The 22207-nt window shown below is 31.6% G+C and overlaps 2 protein-coding genes across 2 annotated transcripts; both read left to right on the plus strand.

The window, feature by feature from the left end:
• Positions 1–8145: 8145 nt before the first annotated feature.
• LOC114380961 (xyloglucan endotransglucosylase/hydrolase 2-like) lies at positions 8146–9755 on the plus strand. Its single transcript, XM_028340107.1, has 3 exons — positions 8146–8486; positions 8874–9067; positions 9162–9755. The coding sequence occupies exons 1-3, from the start codon at positions 8211–8213 to the stop codon at positions 9520–9522; spliced, it is 831 nt and encodes a 276-aa protein (XP_028195908.1). The 5' UTR covers positions 8146–8210; the 3' UTR covers positions 9523–9755.
• A 4481-nt stretch (positions 9756–14236) lies between these two features.
• On the plus strand, positions 14237–18491 carry LOC114382288 (receptor-like kinase TMK4). The gene is made up of 2 exons (XM_028341597.1): positions 14237–16676; positions 17502–18491. The coding sequence occupies exons 1-2, from the start codon at positions 14405–14407 to the stop codon at positions 18011–18013; spliced, it is 2784 nt and encodes a 927-aa protein (XP_028197398.1). The 5' UTR covers positions 14237–14404; the 3' UTR covers positions 18014–18491.
• The last annotated feature ends 3716 nt before the right edge of the window (positions 18492–22207 follow it).

Consider the following 22207-nt stretch of genomic DNA (forward strand, 5'->3'; position numbering starts at 1 on the left):
TTTTTCTATATTAAAGGGTGCATTTTACTATAAAACAATGTATGTACCTGAAACTGAGTCCCGATTTCCTTCCAAACTGTCACACTGGATACCATAATCAATAGAAGTGTGAATTGCAGATGAAGGTAGTTGAACATTGTTATTTTTATTACCGCTTTGATCTTGAACAGGCACAACAGTAATTCCAGACACTTCTCCTTGAGTTTCTCGAACAACAGAAACACATTGAGCAGAAGGCTCAACACCTAAAGAATAAAGCGATGAATCGTTCCTACCGGGCTCTTCTGCAGCCTTCACTGATAGTTCTGCATTTTGTGTTTGATGTGAATTAGCAGAAGTACTAATGAGTCTGTTACACTCTTTGTTTACTCTGCAACTGCTATTGATTTCATTGTCTTCGATGTCTTCTTGAGCACCTGATGGTGTACTTTTATTTGTTGCACATTCAATATCAGTTATATCACATTTTTCAAATTTATCCATTTCAACCACATCATCACTTTTATATACGCCATCTGAAAAGTTACTCAGATAATCCTCAATCATCGTAAATTTCATACAATTCATAGAGGCTCCTATTTCATCTGATGTTTTATCACTTTCAGTTATGAACTTGACAGAAGAAACTCCAATGCTCTCTTCATCATGCATTTCATCAGACACAATCTCCCAGCTTTCCTGATCCGTCATGGTGCCATCTGGAGGGAGCACCTCTCTTTTTTCACTCAAATGACTTAGGTTGATATGACAATAATCGTCATCATCATCAGAATCCTTCAAGTCATCTTGCTTTGGCTTCCCTGCTTCAGATGAGAGTAGGCTTAAGGAATTTTGTGGTAACACTCCTTTATGATCTTTAAAATCAGCACACTCATTTTGGGGATGTGTCACATCAGCACTATCATCACACACAGGACTTGTAAAAATGTTAACATTTTCTTCTCCCATTTCCTGTCTCACATTTTCACCAGCATAGATCTTATTTTCTAGCAACAAATCTGGTGCGGCTTCACCTTTGCTGGGATTTGAGTCACTTGATAAACCAAAGCGATCCTCAATAGTCCTCAAATCTGTGATTGAACTTGATGATGGTGGATCCACATGAGAACCTGATAGTTGACCTTGCAACTCCAGCATGTTTCCTTCCTTGACCCTTTCCCTTTGCAAAATACTAGGGTCCTGCATTTGGCCTTTCACAATGAACTGATTTACATCTTCAGTTGTGAAACATATTGAAAGAACAGGATAGACCAATAAAGAAAAACAAATATAAAATATAAAACATAAACATAAAAAAAAAAATATGCATTCAATTACCAGTGGATTTAAAAAATAATTGAATAAATTTCATTTTTTTAATTCCTCTGGTCAGTCTGGTGTATAATGGAGACTTGTTTCTCAAGCAATCTTCAGAATTACATATGATGATATGAAGTTCTTAAGTATACCAGCAGAAGCAGTTCAGGGTCTAAAAAAAGTGCTTTAATTTAATTTACTTTGCAGCTTACCATTAAAATCAGAAGAAGACCCAGAAGAAAATTCTTGATATTTTATGTTGCCTATTTCCTCATCAGTAGCCGATTCCGAGCTATCTCGCAATGGTTCCTTACTTCGTGGACTTGCTGCACCATCTGAAAAGTTTGCATTTGCATCTAGAAACAACTCATCACCTGAACTAGATAATAAAATTTCTCCGGTTCCAACATTGAGTTTCTCATTGTTGCCAGTGTCCAATGAGTTTGGACCTGACACAACCAAACCAGTAAAAAGTCATCAGATTAGCAAGCCCATGGTTTTGTAATTAATCCACTAATAACTTGAAGACAAAAAAATGGAAAATATTCTCATTCTTGGAAATAATAATTAATATCATAACACAATCTTTAATTACCTTGTGAGTGAGGATTATCATCTGATTCTGAAGCATTGGAATGGGTTTGGCGCTCTGAAACTGACAGTTCGTAACCTTCAACGGTTTCGCTACATCTAAATGCATGGCCCTCGTGTCCTGATTCAAGAAAGCACCATAAAAATCTTCTCCTTAAAAAGCATAGAAGAACAATGATAAAGCAAGAAAAAGAGAGACTTTTCAACCATAGAAACAAGAAAGTCATCAAAACCAACAAAACCCAGAAAGAGAATGACAAAAAAAATGCACCTTGATCTTGGTTGTTATCCATCTCCTCCAATAGTGAAACAGAAAAAGAAAGAAAGAAAGAAAGAAAAACTAAAAAAACGGTCACACCCTCAACTCCCTTAACGACTTTTCAATTTCTAGTACTTTTCCTTTTTGTTTGTTATATAAGCTACGTCTCCCTCTTTGCAATTAAAGTCTCATGAGTCATGACTGAGACTCACTTTATAAAATACTCCAGTAATACTACTATGGTTCGTTGAATTGTTGAACAATCATATAGCAATTATATATTCGTTGCATTTTCATGTCGTAATTTTTATTTTTACTTCAGAATTAAATTCAATAGTTGAACATTGATATTCCTATTAATTAAAAAAAAAATCTAATTTTGTTCTCTTTTAATTAGGAATAGCATATCTCCTATATTATTCTAATAATTTATCTCGCCTGAAGTTAATTTTAACAAGTTTAGATTTTAGAAATTAGATCCAACCGTATTCTACAGTGAATTTAATTATACTTAGACATTTAAATCTAACAAGTTTAGATTTTAAAAATTAGATTCCAACTTATTCTTACAATATGAATTTATTTTTGCTTACACATTTAAATTAATTCCATGACGCAATGACTGGTGAAAATTTTAAATTCCTGAAATTCTTTTAATTGGTGAAAAATTAGATGCAAGTCTGTATATACCCCTTTCTAATATCCAATTATCTGTATCCCTTGGAACTTCTCTTGACGAAATAATGCTTTGAATTTGATCTAGTGGAGCCATAAGGGACTTTCGAAGTTTATTCTTTTTTGTTGATTATTTTAGACATTATTGTTAATTTGGTGTGATTTTTTCATTTTTGGTGACGAAAATATCGCTTAAAAGAGACTTGAACGTATATACTTCAAATGGAGAAGCCAAAGAAGAAAATCTTGATACTAAAATTTCTCTATCATATTACACTAATTAATCCATTTTCTTTAGTTTGTTTATAGGATCAAAATTCATGGGCAAATGCATCTTATCTTTACCATTTATATATGTAGTCTAGTAGATCGATATGTTTTTAATTTTAGAATTTCTAAATGCTTGTAGTTGTAGCTTTATAATTTTAGATTATCGTACTCTTCAACTGAAGAAAATTATTTCAAGTTTTTTAATATTTGCTTAAAGAGAAAATAAAAAAAGGTGATAGACGCATTTATAACACTTACAATTAGAAAAACTAGAGTATAATACTATTTTTATTTATATATTGTGACAAATATTACATTCGTCTTTGTGACAAGAATTAATCTTTTATAGTGTCAACTAAAATTTTGTCACAAGTTTATTTCACTAGATAGCTTTTACTATAAATATTGTCTTTATATATGATTGAGGGTCCATCAGTAACTTTTTTATATCTTCTTATTTATTCTTTATTGTCCTTCGTCATAAGTTAAAGTAGTAAATATTTATACAATCACTAACACTCAAGTAAGATATCACCCTAATATATTAAAGAGAATGAATATATTACCTCTAAATTCTAACACTCTAAGAAAGATATTACTTCAATATATTAAATGAGAACGAATAATACATTACCTCAAGAATCTAACATTTAACACATACACATTATATTGGGTCATAAGATTCAAAGGCCTTACTCTATCTTAGTATGAAGTTAATCCAAGATTTCTTGATGTCTTAAAACATTAGATTAGGGTAAACTGAATCCTACGTCATCTATTTGAACTAAAGAGTCTTCAAGGAACCAATACTTGTTCAGTCCTATGTTTTACTTACACTCCCTAAGATATGACATGGGGCTCTCGGCCATATGAGTGTTAGCAACCTCAACCCTAAATTACGCAACCAAAATATACATTTGTTATATACTCCTTTTCTTCCTATATCCAATTACCTAATTTATTTATATTAAAAAAGTGATTAATTTAATTGATAACAATAAATTTTTTAAAAATTAATAATTTTTTTAAAAATTATTATTATCATTAATATTTTTATCTCTTCTCATGGTTTTTTAATATATATATATATATATATATATATATATATATATATATATATATAATATTTTTAGTCTAAAAATAATTAATAAAGTAATGTTATAGATTGAATCCTATAAAAAAAATATTATCTTAAACTTGGGCCTTATTAGGGTGATAAAGAGAGTATAAATGTTAGTTTGAGCTTGCAAACGTAAACTTTGAATTATTAAATATTGATGACTATTGACTAATGTAGTTTAAACTTTCATTATTTGTTGTTAAAAGCAAAAAATAAAAGGAAAATAAACTATCTTCTCTATTTAAATTCTATTTACCTATTTTTTTCATTATGTTTATTTTTAATTTATTTTAGTACCAGAAGAAGTTCATAACAGTAGTATGATTTTATGAAAGAAAATTAATTTTCAATATGATTTTTTTAATTTTCTATTTAAGCAAATATTAAAAACTTAAAATATTTTTCTTCAGTTGAAGAGTTCGATAATGGAGAGGAAGTAAGAAAATTAGTATGAAGATAATGTAGAAAACTTTTAAATTATTCTTATTTTCATTTTTTAGTTTTTCACATGTGTTATCTTTCAGAAGTAATCTTGTTTAAGGTATAGATATTATTAAATATTAACATCTTTTGAAGTAAGAAAATTGAACTATAATTCGCCACATTATTATAGATAACCCATTGCCAAATTACAAATTTTAAATAATTATTAACATTGCCGAATTCTAATTCTAATTTTCTATCCGAGCCCCTCCCCCTCCTATATAACTTCCACAGAAACATTATACTGAAAAAAGATTAAGTGGCTTTCAGAACAAAGGAAGCTTTTTTAGGAACACTTGCCAAATAGAGTTCGCCTTACTGCACCAAAAAATAGAGTTTGCCTTCCATTACAAACAGAACCCGAGAGCCGTGGTCATATTTGGAATAGTGCTTTTTATCCTCGATATAATCTTATTTAAACTCTGCTTAATTGTGTTAGTTAAATCTATAACAATATTATACAGAGATAGTGTTGAAATAAACTTTGTCAACCAAAGAGGTTCAAAGTATTCTAGATCGGTTTTGGTTTTATATTGCCAACCAAAGAGGTTCAAAGTATTTTAGATAGGTTATGGTTTTATATTGCCAACCATGAAAAAAGAATTGAATCGGAAAAACTTATACTATTTTTCTTGTATTATGAGTTAAATATTTTTCAAATATATGTACCCAAAAAATATTGTTTAAGTGAAAAATACTAGATTAACATAATTTATTTTCACAAAAAAAATATATTAAACATAATTTCCCATCGGAGAGATTGTGAGCTAAAAAATTTCAAATGCAACAATGGTTATTGCTAAAGTTTTTTTTCTAAGATGGTTATTGCTAAATTTATGACAGTGGTTTTTACTTTTCTTTAATAAAAGTAATAGAATGAAAAAAAAAAAACACCTCTGATATTATCAGCTAGTTTAAAACGTGTCCTTCTTCTTTAATAAAAACACGGTGCATACAAATTAAAAATTATTATCAATTATGGTGCCATCTTTGATGTTTAATTCCACAATACTAATTTCATCCATTACTACTATTATTAATCAATAGCACTTATCTACGTTGATCTCCATCATAGTCATAAGTGATTGTGCAAGAGAGTCTCATCATTGAGCTCAGGCAATGAAACCACGACAGATTTTTTTTATGATCTTCTCGTTTTCAATTTACAAGAATCTACCTTTTGGTGAGAGATAAAATAGTTTTGATTAATTAATGGATCTATATTTGTGGCAATCTCAACTATACGTACCTTCATCATTATCAACAAATTTAGTTGCATCCAGCAATTTCACTATCTACTATTTCTATACGATAATCTCATTGTATAATCTATTGTTTCATGAACACTTTGAAGCCGCCAAAAGGCCAATGCTTTCGTATAATAGGCTTTATCCAATGTAGAGAGACCGATCCACATTCCTCGACCCCCCAAAGTTTTCTTTGTTCAAAAGAAAAGCAAAAACATTACTGCCGAAAGCATCAATTATATGCAAGAGCTTTGTACTGACATTCTTGTTTCATTAGTAAAAGAAAAACAAGAGAGAAATTAAGAAACACGCATGCTTCCCGTTTTTTAGGATAAAGAAATTAAAAAGAAGAGGTAACTTAATTTCCTAACAACCATATGTACTTTAATTAGAATCTGGTCTATTGTGTTCAAACACTGCTATATTATATATCAACTAAAAGACTTTTTTACGTGTAATTAAAAGACATTTAAAGTAAGGTAGCATCATTTGAGGTTCTTTCGCAGGAAAGATCGAAGATTCTGTCTATTGCTAGCTGGTTGTTGTTGGTTGGTACCCATTAATCAAATTTCAACAACGATAAATGCAGATTTAGATTAACTTATCTTATATTTCAAATTATTTATAACTATATTTTTAAGATAAAAAACTTTTAAAAGATTAGTAAAACTGATCTAAGCCGATGCTAAATATGTACATACTTAACTTGATCGTTCAATTAACATTGGTAAAAGAAACTACACCCTAGGGTTTGGTTAAAACAAAAGGTGCATTATTTCCATAATAGCCATACATTATTTTTAGAATAATGTTGTATTTTTCTTTTTCACGAATGTTCTTACAAATCTTTCTCTCCTATCTTATAAAAAATTGTTAAACAAAAGATAATTACATTTAATGTTTTAAAAGTATAAAACGAATTCAATATTTATCATAAAGAAATAAAATAATAAGTAAAGAAAACAACATATGAGAGTTTGTAATTATTCCTCTTTTTTATTTTCCTGAATATCACAATTTCTTTGGTGGCAACAATAATTTGTTTTGTGATCATTGCTACAGTCTCTGACACTGTACGGCGATGGATAATCCTCGTTCCAATCCAATATGCTTGAGCTATCTTACGATCTTATTCAATGTTTGGTCGAGTCATTTGAAAAGAGTAATGAATATATATATATATATATATATATATATATATATATATATGAACTATTTTTTTAAATTTTAAATAGCCTATTGATATTTTTCTTTTTTTCTAGAGGTGTTGATAGCATTTAAGGTATTTATGAAATGTTTTCCATCTGAAAAATATCCCAGACAGACTACTGTAGCATTGGGCAGGTGCAGCTGGAAATAGTTCACAACTTCACATTCATGAATCATGGCCTATAAAAATTTCCCACCAATTAATGATTTTCTTGAAACTTGAAAGTATATTTATATATGTGAAATGTGCTAATGAGATAAATATGATTATAGGTTTATTTTTATTTTTTTGTGTTGTTTATTTTAGATTCAAAGTTGTTGTCAGCATTGCAAGAGACAAATTAAAACTCCAGCTTATAGCAACGAGAGACAGAGACAAAGCAAGCAGAAAGAGTTATACTTATCAGTATCACCGATGGGATAACCATGTCTTACCACACATACCATTTGTGGTCTCTTGAAGTTCTGACTAATGTCAGAACCTTGAAGTTCATTAATAAACTCCCAATTTTTAGGGCAAGTGACTCAAATATTTCCCATGCCACATGGCATCATCTTAGTGGATTCGTAATGAATGATTGGTAGACCCATGAACAAAATACCTTGTTGGTCTTATTCTCCTTTGATTCCTTCCGTGATATCACCATCCAGTTGGCATCCACCGTCTATTTTTCCCTATTCCCCCCCAAATGTCATTTTATTTTTTCCAAATCATACTAAAATGGGACCTACCCATATATACACTTGGGACACAAACCATGATTTGCCTCTGCATTAAACTCATAACATAGCATAGCCTAACCCAAAACAAATAGAGTTAGCGTATTTAATAATCTAACGTTCAAACAAAAGCTTCCAGCTTTCAAAACTTGCAAAGCTGGCTCCAGTAATTTATTCTCACGCGTCCCACCACCATACAGTACACAATCCATATTCCCAGTCATATTTCCCTAAACCTGTCTCTTCTTTACACACATATATATAGACACCTCTTTCCCTTCCCTTCATTTCACATCACAACACAACACAACATTTACATTACTCTCTCACTTTCTCCAATATGGCTTCTTCTCGAAATGAGTTTTATGCACTTATGCTAGTGGTGGTGGTTGGCTCCATAGTGGCTTCCTGTGGTGCTAACTTCAACCAAGACTTTGATCTAACTTGGGGTGATCAGCGTGCTAAGATATTCAATGGTGGTCAGCTTCTATCTCTTTCCCTGGACAAAGTCTCTGGCTCTGGCTTCCAATCCAAGAAAGAGTACTTATTTGGAAGGATCGATATGCAGCTCAAGCTCGTTGCTGGCAACTCTGCCGGCACTGTCACTGCTTACTACGTATGTTTTATTATTAGTATTATAGCAGAATTAATTAAACTCCTCTAATTAATTTGATTCCTTTCTTCTCTTCCAACTCACACTATTCTTCTCTTCTTTCTTTTTCAAAAGCTACTTTAGTAGTATGACTTATTCATGAAACAACTTACTTTACCCACTCATAGAATACAACCATTATTACCACGCTTGCACATTTTTGGCATCAACCTTTCAAACGCAACAGTACAGCATTCATTGTAACCCCTACGACAAGTTATTTTACTTTCACTAGCCCCAACTATTTATTTATTTTTCACTCCATGATGATGCTTTCAATTAAACATAGACTAGAAACCAAAAAAGAACAAAACCTCATTAGCCATTTATTTATTTTCCATATATATGCAGTTGTCGTCTCAAGGGCCAACTCATGACGAGATTGATTTTGAATTCTTGGGAAACGTGAGCGGTGACCCTTACATTCTCCACACAAACGTGTTTACCCAAGGCCAAGGGAACAGAGAGCAACAATTCTACCTCTGGTTCGACCCCACCAGAAACTTCCACACTTACTCCATCATCTGGAAGCCCCAACACATCATGTGAGTGAAAAAAAAAACATCTTTCTTTATCTCTCGTCGTCTTAATTTCCCTTCATTAATGATAAGAAAACAAATCCATTTATCTGTTTTGCAGATTCTTGGTGGATAACATTCCCATAAGGGTGTTCAAGAATGGTGAGACTATTGGCGTTCCTTTCCCAAAGAAGCAACCCATGAGAATCTATTCTAGCCTGTGGAACGCTGATGACTGGGCCACCAGAGGTGGTTTGGTGAAAACTGATTGGTCCAAGGCACCCTTTACAGCCTACTACCGCAATTTCAAAGCCACAGAGTTCTCCACCAATTCCTTCTCTGATGCTGCATGGCAGAGCAACGAGCTTGATGCCTATGGCAGAAGAAAACTGAGATGGGTTCAGAAGTACTTCATGATCTATAACTACTGCAACGATCTTAAGCGATTCCCACAAGGCATTCCTGTTGAGTGCAGGCGCTGAGACCTCAGACCTATTTTTCTTTTCTCCTTCTGCTTTATTCATCATCAAAATAAATCAAATTCGTTGTACCACTTTCTTGATTTTTAAAAAATATGTTTTCTGGCCGTACAATAAAAAGTTGTGGTTGCACTGTAATCAACCTGCAAACTCAATAGTCTCGAACTCTGTTTGTCTCTCTATATTCTTATATTCTGTAATTCCAATTTCCAAAGTCAGGGCCAATTTCACAAACACAAGATAAATTTGTTCCCTTGAAAAACTAAAGCACTTTTTACATGAGCATCATCAATGTATTCAACAAGGCATTATTATTATTATCAGTATGATTCCAAGAAATAAGAACATAAGTCAGACGTACATATTGTTACTCTATGAGACGGTGCTTATATGATCTGGGGTAGCTGCCTTTCAAAAAATAATTCCAGATGTTAGAGTCAGAATTAGAATGAAATTTATAATACTCTGTGCTTCTGAAGTTACATAAAACAGGAAAGTTGTTCGTCAATAAAATTCCCAGTTATAATTCTCACTAAATCATGTTAATTCATTAAATAACATGTGAACTATTTTCATTTTTTAAGATATTAAACATTTGAATTTTTATTTAATAATTATTTTAAGATATTAAAAGCATGGTTCCTCTATTGTTTTCTACCTCTTAATTAAACTCCACCAAATGGCTATCTCTCCACACAACAAATTGGACACCAGAACATCTAAGCCCACGTCTGTAGTTACCCATAAATGAAATCAAATTTGGGATCTAACAATAGGTTAATATTGATATTTCGGTCTAACAAAAGATTACTCACATTTACCTTCAATGAAAATTATTGACATTTTTCTACAATAAAAAAATTACTGATATCTTAATCCAATAATGATAATTTACTAATATTTTAATTCTATGAAAAAACACTAACATTTTGATAAAAAAAATCACTAATATTTTCGTCTAACAAATATTTTTGTCAAATAATAATTTATTGACATTTTTGTCTAATTTATTCGGTAATCATATTATTAATTAAGATTTGTCGAACTTTTTACACTTTCTGAAATTAAAAATTGAATGTTCATCTATCAGGAATAAATTTATCAGTGATTTACACATTTAAAGATAAAAATAACTTGTTACCCACAAAATAAAAAAACCATGTCTCAATTTAACATCATGATGAAAAATAAAGTCATAAACAACATGGAGCACATATTGGAAATCAAGTTCAAGGAAATGTGTATGCCTAGCAAGCTTTTCAAAGACTGCAAAGCGTCAACACACCAGAAAATCGCAATTTCACATTCCAAATAATAATATCAATAGCCAACCACAACTCAATAGAAAGAATTCTAAACTATATAGGAGAAATGAACGGTTTTCAAGCAAGCAAAGTGGTTTGCTTTCTCTAGAAGGACTCTGCTGCATGAGGGGACTTGTGCGTGTTATTTCTTCATTTATTTTTCCTTGATTCTCTTTAAATTTTCATTTGCATTTTCATTGTCCTTAACACTCTCTCTGAAGTTTGCCTGCAACAAACATGCATATAAGGGTGGTTATTAAATTTCGAAACTAATGTTAGTTAATGGTTACTCAATTCGAAAGAAAGCAACATCATTACGTAAAGAATGTTGAACTCTCATCCTCTTTCCCAATTCAATTATGTATCTGCATACAAAAAAAAATTATAAGTAACTATGTTTGTGTTTATGGAAATTTAGTGAGAGCGAAAAATAACAAAAAATTATGCACACTGATTTCATTGATATACGGAATATTCATCCCATGTCAACCAAATCTTGCAATTACTGTTAAATTTTGTACTTAAAAAATCAAAGCCCTGAAAATCAGGAGGAATAAAGAAATATATATATATATATATCTTTTTTTTTTCATCCCTGAATGAGAAACCAAAAATAATAATTGTATCTCAAAAAACATTTTTTATTCCTTGCAATTAAAAAAAAACTTGTAATTGTTCATTATTTTTAGTAAACTATTAAAAACATATCATCACAAGAAGTCTTAAGATGGTTATATTCTTATTTTTACAATTTCCAGCGAATGAAGAAGTCTAAGAAGGCGCAGAATTCCCTTGATAGACAATGTGAGTGTGAAACAGAATCAACTTTAGACTAATGTAGCACCGCGATGGATGAGGATCTAAACAAGAGAAGCCAGAGGATGAATGAATAGAAACTGGAATATGTCCTAGTTCACCCTGTTCGTGAAAAAAGAAAAACCCTGTAGCGCATGAAGAGAGTGTGCAGTTACCTTATGCTAGAAGTTGTGACAATTACTCCATTTTAGTGAAGGATAAATTATGAAACACCAAGAGAGTGTCTAGTTACTTATCCGTTAACTTTTTTCGTCACTGCAAATGTCACCACTGATTAATCTCATTCTCAGCTTCATATATATTCACAGAGCATGACCCTTGTAACGTATTACTATTACTTTTTATCAGTAAAAGACTGTGCATTTTCACGCGCCACCGCTGCCATGGTGCAGCACCGGTTCCTCCTGATATCATACCCCATACAAGGCCACATAAACCCGGCCATCCAGTTCGCCACCAGCGTCTACCTCCACCGAGGACTCCGTCGTTGTCTCCTACATCTCCGAACTCAAGCGCCGCGGCTCAGAGTCCCTGAGAAACATGATAACCGCCGCTAAACAAGAAGGGCAAGCCTTCACATGCTTAGCCTACACCCTCATGCTTCCCTGGGCCGCATTGGTAGCGCGTGAGCTTCACATTCCGGCTGCGCTTCTTTGGACTAAACCCGCCACTGTTTTCGATGTGGGTGATGTATATCCAATTGGAAGAATCATAAAGATATATATTATGAGTTAAGGAATCAATAATAGATTTTTCATTAGAAAAACATCACAAATATATTTAAAAGGCTACTTTATTTTTGTTCCTCCTTTTTAGTTACCCTGTCTTTTCATTAAAATATTTCCTCCTTCACTTTTAAATTCCTGGATTTTAGTTCTCATTTGCCTATTTCAAGAGTTGATTGTGTGTATTTTATTATATAAATTAAGTTTAACAAGTGACTAATAAATAAATATGTGTCAATTAATGCTTAAAAAAAACTCATAGACACAAACCTAACACATCATTCTACACAATGAATAAGAATTGTACAACTAATATAATAAAATAAAATAACTAAAAATCAGAATATCAAAATAAAATAACTAAAAATCAGAATGTCAAGTAAAATTAAATTTGATATGCTTTCTGTTTTTTTTCTAATCTTCTTCCTGATTTTTTGCTAAATTAAATATACAGAGATTATGAGCGAAATTTCTAAAATAACAAAATAAAACCTATAAAATTTTGTTCTTTATAATAAAATTTTACCAATATAAAAGTATGCCAAAAATATTTTATACAGTATATTAGTAATATTTTCTTTTTTATTATAAGAAAAAGATTAATCACTTACACAAACGACATTATAAAAAAATACATAATTTAAATAAATTAATTATAATGACAATACATTGAAATAAAAATTTATTTAAAATTATTTTTTTAATATATAATATTCATGTTTTCTATTAATATTGAATGTAAGTCAAAAACTTTTCATAGAAATTTGATTTTATGAAGTGCATGAGATGCACAAACGGATAAAAAAAAAAAGTATAGCAGCATATTTAAAAAAGTGGAGCGAGGCTTTATTTTATTTATAACTATAATTGATTAATAATTTTAAAAAATAAAAAATTACAAACAAAAAATTTAAAACTAAAACACGCTACACATTAAATAGTATGCGACTCCACATTGAGGATTTTTTTTCTTAATTTTAACTTTTTTTTATAATTTTTCTTTTTGAAAATTATTAATTATAACTATAGTTTGATTTTAATTTTAAACTTTTGATATATTGTATAAACTGAATATGTCTTTCTTTTATAAATACACTGAATATTAACATTACAGTAATATTTATCAATCCTAATTAAAATGATATTCTAAAAATTAAAATTATAAATTCAATCGCAAAAAAAGTCTTACGATCACTTAAAAAATCAACGTGTTTTATTTGCATTAATAAAGTTATTATTTAAAATAAAATACTCTACTATTTTACACCACCAAAATATATTATTTTAAAATTTAAATTATAATCCTTTATATATTTCAATTTCAATGCAATTTAGCAAAAAATTAGAAAGAAGACTATAAAATAAAACAGAGAAATTATCAAATTTAATTTAATTAGAAGTGATAAATTATATAATTTATTTCTTTGTTAGAAGTGATGTTCACAATATTATCTTAATTTTTCAATCTCATAAGTCTCACCTAATTTAACTTTTTAATAGACTACATCTCTTTATTATTTTTGTTCTACATCTCTTTAATAATTAGAGTCAATGGCTTTTACAAAAAGAGACATGCAGCCGGTATTATACGCGAAATCTAGTAAGCAACAGTTGGCATTCGCGGGGACCACACACTTGCCTCAACCACGTTTTCCTTTTCTTTTCAATTTTTTTTTTTTTTATCATATCACATCTTCTGAATTTAATTTTTATGTGTTGTTAATAGTAACATTTAGATTTGTAAGATAAATTATAATTATATTTAAATTGAATTTATTTTCTTATTTGTTTGTTCATTTTATATTTTTTCCTCTTAGTGTTGCATGGTGATTTTGGTTTTCTTGATTAAAATACAGCGGTTTTTCTCTCTTTTGGTTTGGATTCTCCACTCTACTACTACTCTGGAGGTGGGCCATATGAAATAATTCCTAATAAGCTAGTGGGTCTGGCACATGAGGTTGGCGCAGTTATCATCCATCTTCTCTTCTTCCTCTCTACTCTACATCACACGCACCACATTTTCTGTTCTCTCAAATCTGAATGGCTACCTCCAAATTAAAACCCAAAACCCTACTTTCTCCTTCTAAGCTCTTTCTTCTCTCGCTGTGTCTCGCGTGCACCGCCATTGCCGACGATGGCGAGTTCATGTCCAAGCTCGCCAAGGCGCTGAGCCCGACGCCTTCTGGTTGGTCTGGGAGCAGCTTCTGCGCCTGGAATGGCGTCAAGTGCAGCGCCAACCGAGTGACCTCAATCAACATCGCTTCGCAGTCCCTCGGCGGAATGCTTCCTCCGGATCTCAACTCACTCTCCCAACTCACCTCGCTCTCTCTCCAGAACAACGCGCTCTCCGGCGCGTTTCCTTCACTCGCCAACCTCTCCATGCTCGAAAGCGTTTTCCTTAGCAGCAACAACTTCACCTCCATCCCCGTTGGTTGCTTCCAGGGACTCCCCAGTTTGCAAACCCTCAGCATGACCGATAGCATCAACCTCGCTCCATGGACGATTCCCGCCGAGTTGACTGATAGCATCAACCTCGTCAAACTCGAACTCGGAAACGCAAACCTCATCGGTACCTTGCCTGATGTATTCGACAAGTTTGTGAGTTTGGTGGAGCTTCGTCTCTCTTACAACAACCTCACCGGTGTCTTACCCAAATCCTTCGCTGGATCTGCGATTCAGAATATGTGGCTCAACAATCAGAACGGCTTCGGGTTTTCGGGTACCATTGAGGTGCTTGCTTCCATGACCCACTTGTCTCAAGTCTGGCTTCAGAAGAACCAGTTCACGGGTCCCATTCCGGATTTGTCAAATTGCACCACTTTGTTTGATCTGCAGCTGAGAGACAACCAGTTAACCGGTGTGGTTCCACCTTCTCTCATGTCCCTTTCTGGCTTGCAGAACGTTACTTTAGCCAACAATGCGCTTCAGGGTCCCGTTCCTTCGTTTGGGAAAGGTGTGAAGTTCACTCTCGATGGGATCAATAGTTTTTGTTTGAAAGATGTTGGACCCTGCGATTCTCGCGTCACCACTTTGCTTGATATTGCTGCGGGTTTCGGGTATCCCTTTCAGTTGGCGCGTTCCTGGACTGGGAACGATCCTTGTGATGATTGGAGTTTTGTTGTGTGTGCAGGGGGGAAGATTATTACGGTGAATTTGGCAAAGCAGAATTTGACTGGAACCATTTCACCTGCGTTTGCTAATTTAACTGATTTGAGGAACTTGTTTCTCAATGATAACAATTTGGGTGGTTCAATACCGGGGAGTTTGACAAATTTGGCTCAGCTTGAGGTTCTGAATGTGTCTAATAACAAGCTATCTGGCGATGTTCCCAAGTTCTCAAGCAAGGTGAAATTCACGACTGCAGGTAATGATTTACTTGGGCGTTCTGATGGTGGTGGTGGCAGTGGAACTACTCCGTCCAAGGGTTCCGGTGATGCACCGAGTGGAAGTCCGAGTGCAGGGACAAGTGGATCTTCACTTTCACCTGCTTGGATCGCAGGTATTGTTGTTATTGCTGTGTTTTTTGTTGCAGTCGTGGTGTTTGTGTTTTGCAAGTGTCATGCTAAAAACCGGCATGGGAAGTTTGGAAGGGTTAATAATCCGGAAAATGGGAAAGGAGAGGTTAAGATTGATATGATGAGCGTTACCAATTCCAATGGATATGGTGGTGTTCCGAGTGAGTTGCAGAGCCAGGGCAGTGAGCGTAGTGACCTTCATGTTTTTGAGGGTGGGAATGCTACTATTTCAATCCAGGTTCTTCGACAAGTAACTGATAATTTCAGTGAGAAGAACATTTTGGGTAGGGGAGGATTTGGGGTTGTTTATAAAGGGGAATTGCATGATGGAACACAAATTGCCGTGAAGAGAATGGAATCTGTTGCAACGGGGAGTAAGGGATTGAATGAGTTCCAAGCAGAGATTGCAGTTCTAAGTAAAGTCAGGCACAGGCATTTGGTGGCTCTTTTAGGGTATTGCATTAACGGCAACGAAAGACTTTTGGTGTACGAGTATATGCCTCAAGGGACATTAACGCAACACCTGTTTGATTGGGGTGAAAATGGTTGTGCTCCTTTGACTTGGAAACAAAGGGTAGCAATAGCTTTGGATGTAGCTCGGGGAGTGGAATACTTGCACAGCTTGGCTCAGCAAAGCTTCATTCACAGGGACTTAAAGCCCTCAAACATATTGCTGGGTGATGACATGAGAGCCAAGGTTGCAGATTTTGGCTTGGTTAAAAATGCGCCAGATGGGAAATATTCTGTTGAGACACGCTTGGCTGGAACATTTGGATATCTAGCACCGGAATATGCAGGTATATTTGGAAAGCCTTTTTGAATATTAGCTTGTATTAATTACTTTTTTGAGTTTTTATTTATTTCCTTTTCTGGTTATTAGTACTTCAAATCATTATATTTTTTGAACTAATAACTGATGTTTTTCTCCTCATAATGGTCAGTTGTTTGCATTTTTTGTTTTCTTGTTTCATGATTTCTTTTCTAGCTAAATTTTGTGTTTTCATATGGATCTCCTGGATAGATGGTTTCAGGGCACATTATATATTGTGGCATTTATAATTAAGTGGTTGGCTCCCAATTACATCTTTTTATGTGATGAATACCCTGATTAGATTAGATCTTGGATTACTGAAGGAGTTTTGCTACACTCTCCTCCTGATACTTAATAAAGTATTAAACGTAAAATGGGTGCATTTAGTGTCATGGGTAGATTAAAAGTATTTAATACTCTTTTTTATTTAGCAATTAGAAAGATTGGTTAAGAATATTTTAGAATTATTCTTACTGTATTTTGGCATAGGTTCGTAGTTTTCTTCTCTGTTGTTACTGTTCAGTTTACTGTAGGGTTCACTGATGCCCAGACGGCCAGACAAGCCTTGATTAGTCCGTTGATAATTCCACATTTTCACTAACATAAATTTGTGCATTTTAAAAGCATGTCCTATTAGTTGCTTCGTCTCCACTGCGTATGTAGTATGAAGAATATTTGTCTTGTTTTATTTTTCGTAGAATTACAGTTAGCTAGAGCTAGATTCTTGTTGCATTAAATGCAATTAGTTGCGTTAACTTTATGCTAGCCTATTCCTTTTACTTGTAAATAATGTGATATTGTTTCTTGGCAGCTACCGGAAGAGTGACGACCAAAGTAGACGTGTACGCATTTGGAGTAGTTTTGATGGAACTGATTACTGGTAGAAGGGCATTGGATGATACTGTGCCTGATGAAAGATCTCACTTGGTTTCCTGGTTCCGTAGGGTACTAATTAACAAGGAGAACATCCCAAAGGCAATTGATCAAACTCTCGATCCCGATGAGGAAACCATGGAGAGCATATATAAAGTGGCTGAGCTAGCTGGCCATTGCACTGCTCGTGAACCATACCAAAGGCCTGATATGGGGCATGCAGTGAATGTCCTGGGTCCTCTGGTAGAGCAATGGAAGCCCACCACCCATGAAGAAGAAGAAGGTTATGGCATTGACCTTCACATGAGCCTTCCTCAAGCTCTGCGAAGATGGCAAGCCAATGAAGGCACTTCCACAATGTTTGACATGTCCATCTCACAAACTCAATCAAGCATTCCTGCAAAACCTTCAGGATTTACAGACTCCTTTGATTCAATGGATTGCCGCTGACAAAAAATGATAAACAGGACAACATCCTATTTCTTCTCAGTTGGAAGGACCCAGATGAGAACGTTGTTAAGTAAAGCTGTTCTGATCTGGCAACATCACCTAATTGTGTCACAATTTATTTATTTTTTTAAATGATGATTTTTTTATGTTCTTGCAATCTCTATTTGTACAAGTCTGATGTCCTTTATTGAGGTTTTCCAAAGCTAACGGATTGGTGAGAAAGCACATGCGGTGGGCTCCATCGTTACACATGCCATGATTTGACACAATCTAGATTCTACTCACATGCCATGCCAGCCAACCCCAAGCTTTCGGTGGTGGAAGCTCCATAAGTTATGACTTCTGCGCAAAAATGTTGAGCATATACATAAGTTAACTTAATAGCTATACATCTTAATTTACTATTTTATACACAATTTGTTACATTTCATGTATAAAATCTTTATGCAATTATTTTTTCTTTGGGTTTCTTAATTGAGTAATTGCTTACACAATTTCTCAGAGCCTTAGTTTTCTGTTGAATGGAGAAGCTTCAATTTTTTGCTCTCACATTTAGTGCATAAAAAAGCATGAAAATTCGTGGAACGGAAGTTTTGTAACGTTAAACAAACATGCACTTAATAAATTATTATTTTAATTTATTACATTGTGTAACTTGTTAATATACTCTTAAAACGCCAAAATATGTTATATGTTAATCTTCTTATGATATAATTTTAATAATCTTATTATTTTATAAAAAAAATTGAAATAAAAAAGTGTACTTAATATACTAACTAAAAGCATAAAACAATCTGTCTTTTTTATTTAACAATTAAGACAATGATTTAAAAAATAATGTAAGAGAATTTGAAATTATTCCATATATAATGCAAATGTGTATAGGCTATTGTAAAACAAAAAAAAAAAACGGCGATTTGTTGTGATTTCGAGCTGTCGTCAAAATTAAAGCAGGTCGGGTAGTTGAAAATAATTGGCAGTTGGTGATTGAGATGTGATTACATGAAAGAGAATATTCATTAATTACTAGAATTAAATCGTCGCCAGTTTTTGGAGATAAAGTGTTGCTGGGTTAACAAGAACAACACTATATTTGCATTTAGGAAGGCAATAACGGCAAGACAGAAACAAACATAAATAGACAATTGCGGGATGAATAAGTTAAAATACCTTGTCAAACTAATTGAAGGCTACTTTATCAAAATATTAATAGTTGGATTTGGAATATGTTTGCATGTGCATCGAATATGTAATATGTATGTTGGAAGAAGTTGATGAATCTCAGTATTTTTTTAAATTAGTTTTTTCAAGATATTTGAGATTCACCAAACAAAAAAAGAAACTAGCAGAACTAGTTTTCATAAATTTTGTTCTTTTGGACAATATGGAATTAATTCTTAATTTTATACTTACTCAAATATTTTTTTTCTCTCTAACAAGGGATTTTGTGAGAATCAAACTCAGATCTTATGTGTATTTGTTAAATTAATTTAGTTAAAATTAATTTTTTAACATAAAATTAAACATATTGTTCGGAGTAAAATTGAAACTGGAATTTCTTAACACTTAAATAAAATTTCGAGTTTGAGTTTTGTAAATATAAAAAATATAATTAAAAGAAAAAATTTCATTAAAAATGACTATCTAAGTTTTCAAAGAATATCAATCATCAACAAAATCAACAAATATTTCACACCAATATTATTGTAAAAATGTATTTAAATATTTATTTAAAATCATATTAACTAATATTTGAATATAATTCTAGATAATTCAATCTAAATATTAATTCAAATACATGCTCTTTGTTTGTCTCTCTGTCGCATTACTTATCATATCCAACACTACTCTCTTCTCTCTATTTATAAAATTTGTTATAAAAATAACATTATTGAATTTGATATATGCAAATTAATTAGAAATCACATTATAGATATCAGTTTTAAATTAAATTATAAAAATTAACAATTTTAATTATATATATATATATATATATATATATATATATATATATATCAATTTATGATTAATTAATATAATAAAAATCCGTACATCATTGAATTTCAATTAAATTTATATTCTATTTTTTCTTTCTATATAAAAACAATATATTTGATGAGTCACCAAACATAAACAGCCAAACACAACTACGCAACCCTTTAGAGACATACATATTCTAATATAAGATAAGTGAGTGAGATTATAAGTTAGACAGATATTCAAATAACATTTCAACAGTTCAAAATATCTCCATCAAAATAAGATATTTCAATTAAACTTTAATGGTCCATTTGAATGGAGAGGAAAAAATACGGATAACTATGCATTTTTTATTGTTTAGTTGAGGAGAAAGAGGAAAGAAAAAGAAGAAAAATTTAACTTTGCATGGATAAATTTTTCAGAAAAAAAAAAGAATGAGTAACTTCGTATGGTATATTCAAATCATAATATATAAACAGTAAAAACTAATATTTTAATTAAAATTAGAACTCATAAGAAATAAAATAGATTTATGAATAGAATAAAATATGCCTATTTATAAACAAAAGTATTTGGTTACTGAAAAAAAAATAATATACTTTTAATGTTAAATTATAATCAACTAGAACACAAATAAAATATTGAATTAAACTATTTTTTATGTCAAACTAATAATTATAAATAATCATCAACTCTCCAAAAAAAAAAAGTTCAATTTATTATGAGACATAGAATGCATTACAAATGCATCTTAGGCTCATTTTTCTCTCAATTTAATTTTTTTTCTTTCTTTTTTCTTTCCTTCAATCCAAATGGAGGGTAAAACAAATGATTCCTCTCAACTAAATCTTCTGTCTCTGAGTTGGCAGAATCCAAAAGCTGCTTCTCTCATTTGACAGGTTCTTGGAGGGCAAATCACCAAACATAAACAGCCAAACACAACTGCACAACCCTTGGATTGATTTAGACATATATTTCAATAATATTTAGCAGCTCAAAAATCATTCTAATAAAATCAGTTATATCAAACTTTAAAACATACTATCATTTCAAAAATCATTCCATTAAAATCAGTTTTTTTAAATCAAACTTTAGAGTAAATAAACCCCCTCTCACATCTCTTGTTAATTAGTTTAACATTGATAACTTGTAAGAAAACATGATTATTTCATGAGACTCCTAGATGAATTATCAACTTAATCATTACATCATGTTACTTAACAATTAAAATAACAAAGATAAAAAAAATCAACGATAAAAAAGTCTCAATGAAAATGGTCTAATTCGATAACAACATAATAATTGCACTAAATACTTCAATTGTATACTTTAGTTAATTGATTAACATATATTAGTCTAATTAATTAATTAATTAATTAGTTATAATATCTTATCTTAGTCAATTAATTAATATATTAGTCAAATCATCTTAATAATGTGATTATGTATTTTAATAAATTAAACGAATCAACTATATTTCGGGGGGAACTAATGAATTTATGCAGTGTTGCTATATGGTATCCTATGTGACAAAACCTTTCTATATTTATATAATTGATATTGATTTATAAAATTATGGTTATTTTAATTTTGTGTAAAATATAGAATAAAATAAAAACAATAAAATAATTATCTTTTTTATAAAATTATAAATAACAGAAAATTTTTAAAATATCAGAAATTAAAATACATAATCCTATAATTTTGAAGACTAATTTAAATATTTCTTCTTATACAACTGCAATTTTTTTTTTCAAAAAAATAATGTTTTTATATTAAATTTATTTACTTCAAATTTAATTTAGAACACAAAATATCACCTAAACATAAGAACTAAGAAGTCTCCACGTATGCATAAAAAAAAAAAGTCTCTACGTAAGTAAGGTAACTTGATTTTTTTTCTTTCTCAAAAAGACAAAAACATGGTTTTACACGTATCCATCTTATGAATAAGATGTAACGTGTGGCTTATAGTTTTCATTATAATCACTATAACTTTGTAAGGCGTGGTTCAACATGGACTATTCATGATTCCATGAAATATGAACCATGGCTGTAGAGAAATTATGTTTATGAATAAAAAAAATACTAATTATACTGATATTAAATCATTTAGATAATTTCAGTAAAAAAAACATTTATATCATGGTTTTGAATAATTATTAATAAATAATCAAATTTAGATTATATATTAAATTACTAATATTTTTTTAA

Source organism: Glycine soja, chromosome 13, assembly GCF_004193775.1.
Source record: "Glycine soja cultivar W05 chromosome 13, ASM419377v2, whole genome shotgun sequence".
NCBI classification, from domain to species: Eukaryota; Viridiplantae; Streptophyta; class Magnoliopsida; order Fabales; family Fabaceae; genus Glycine; species Glycine soja.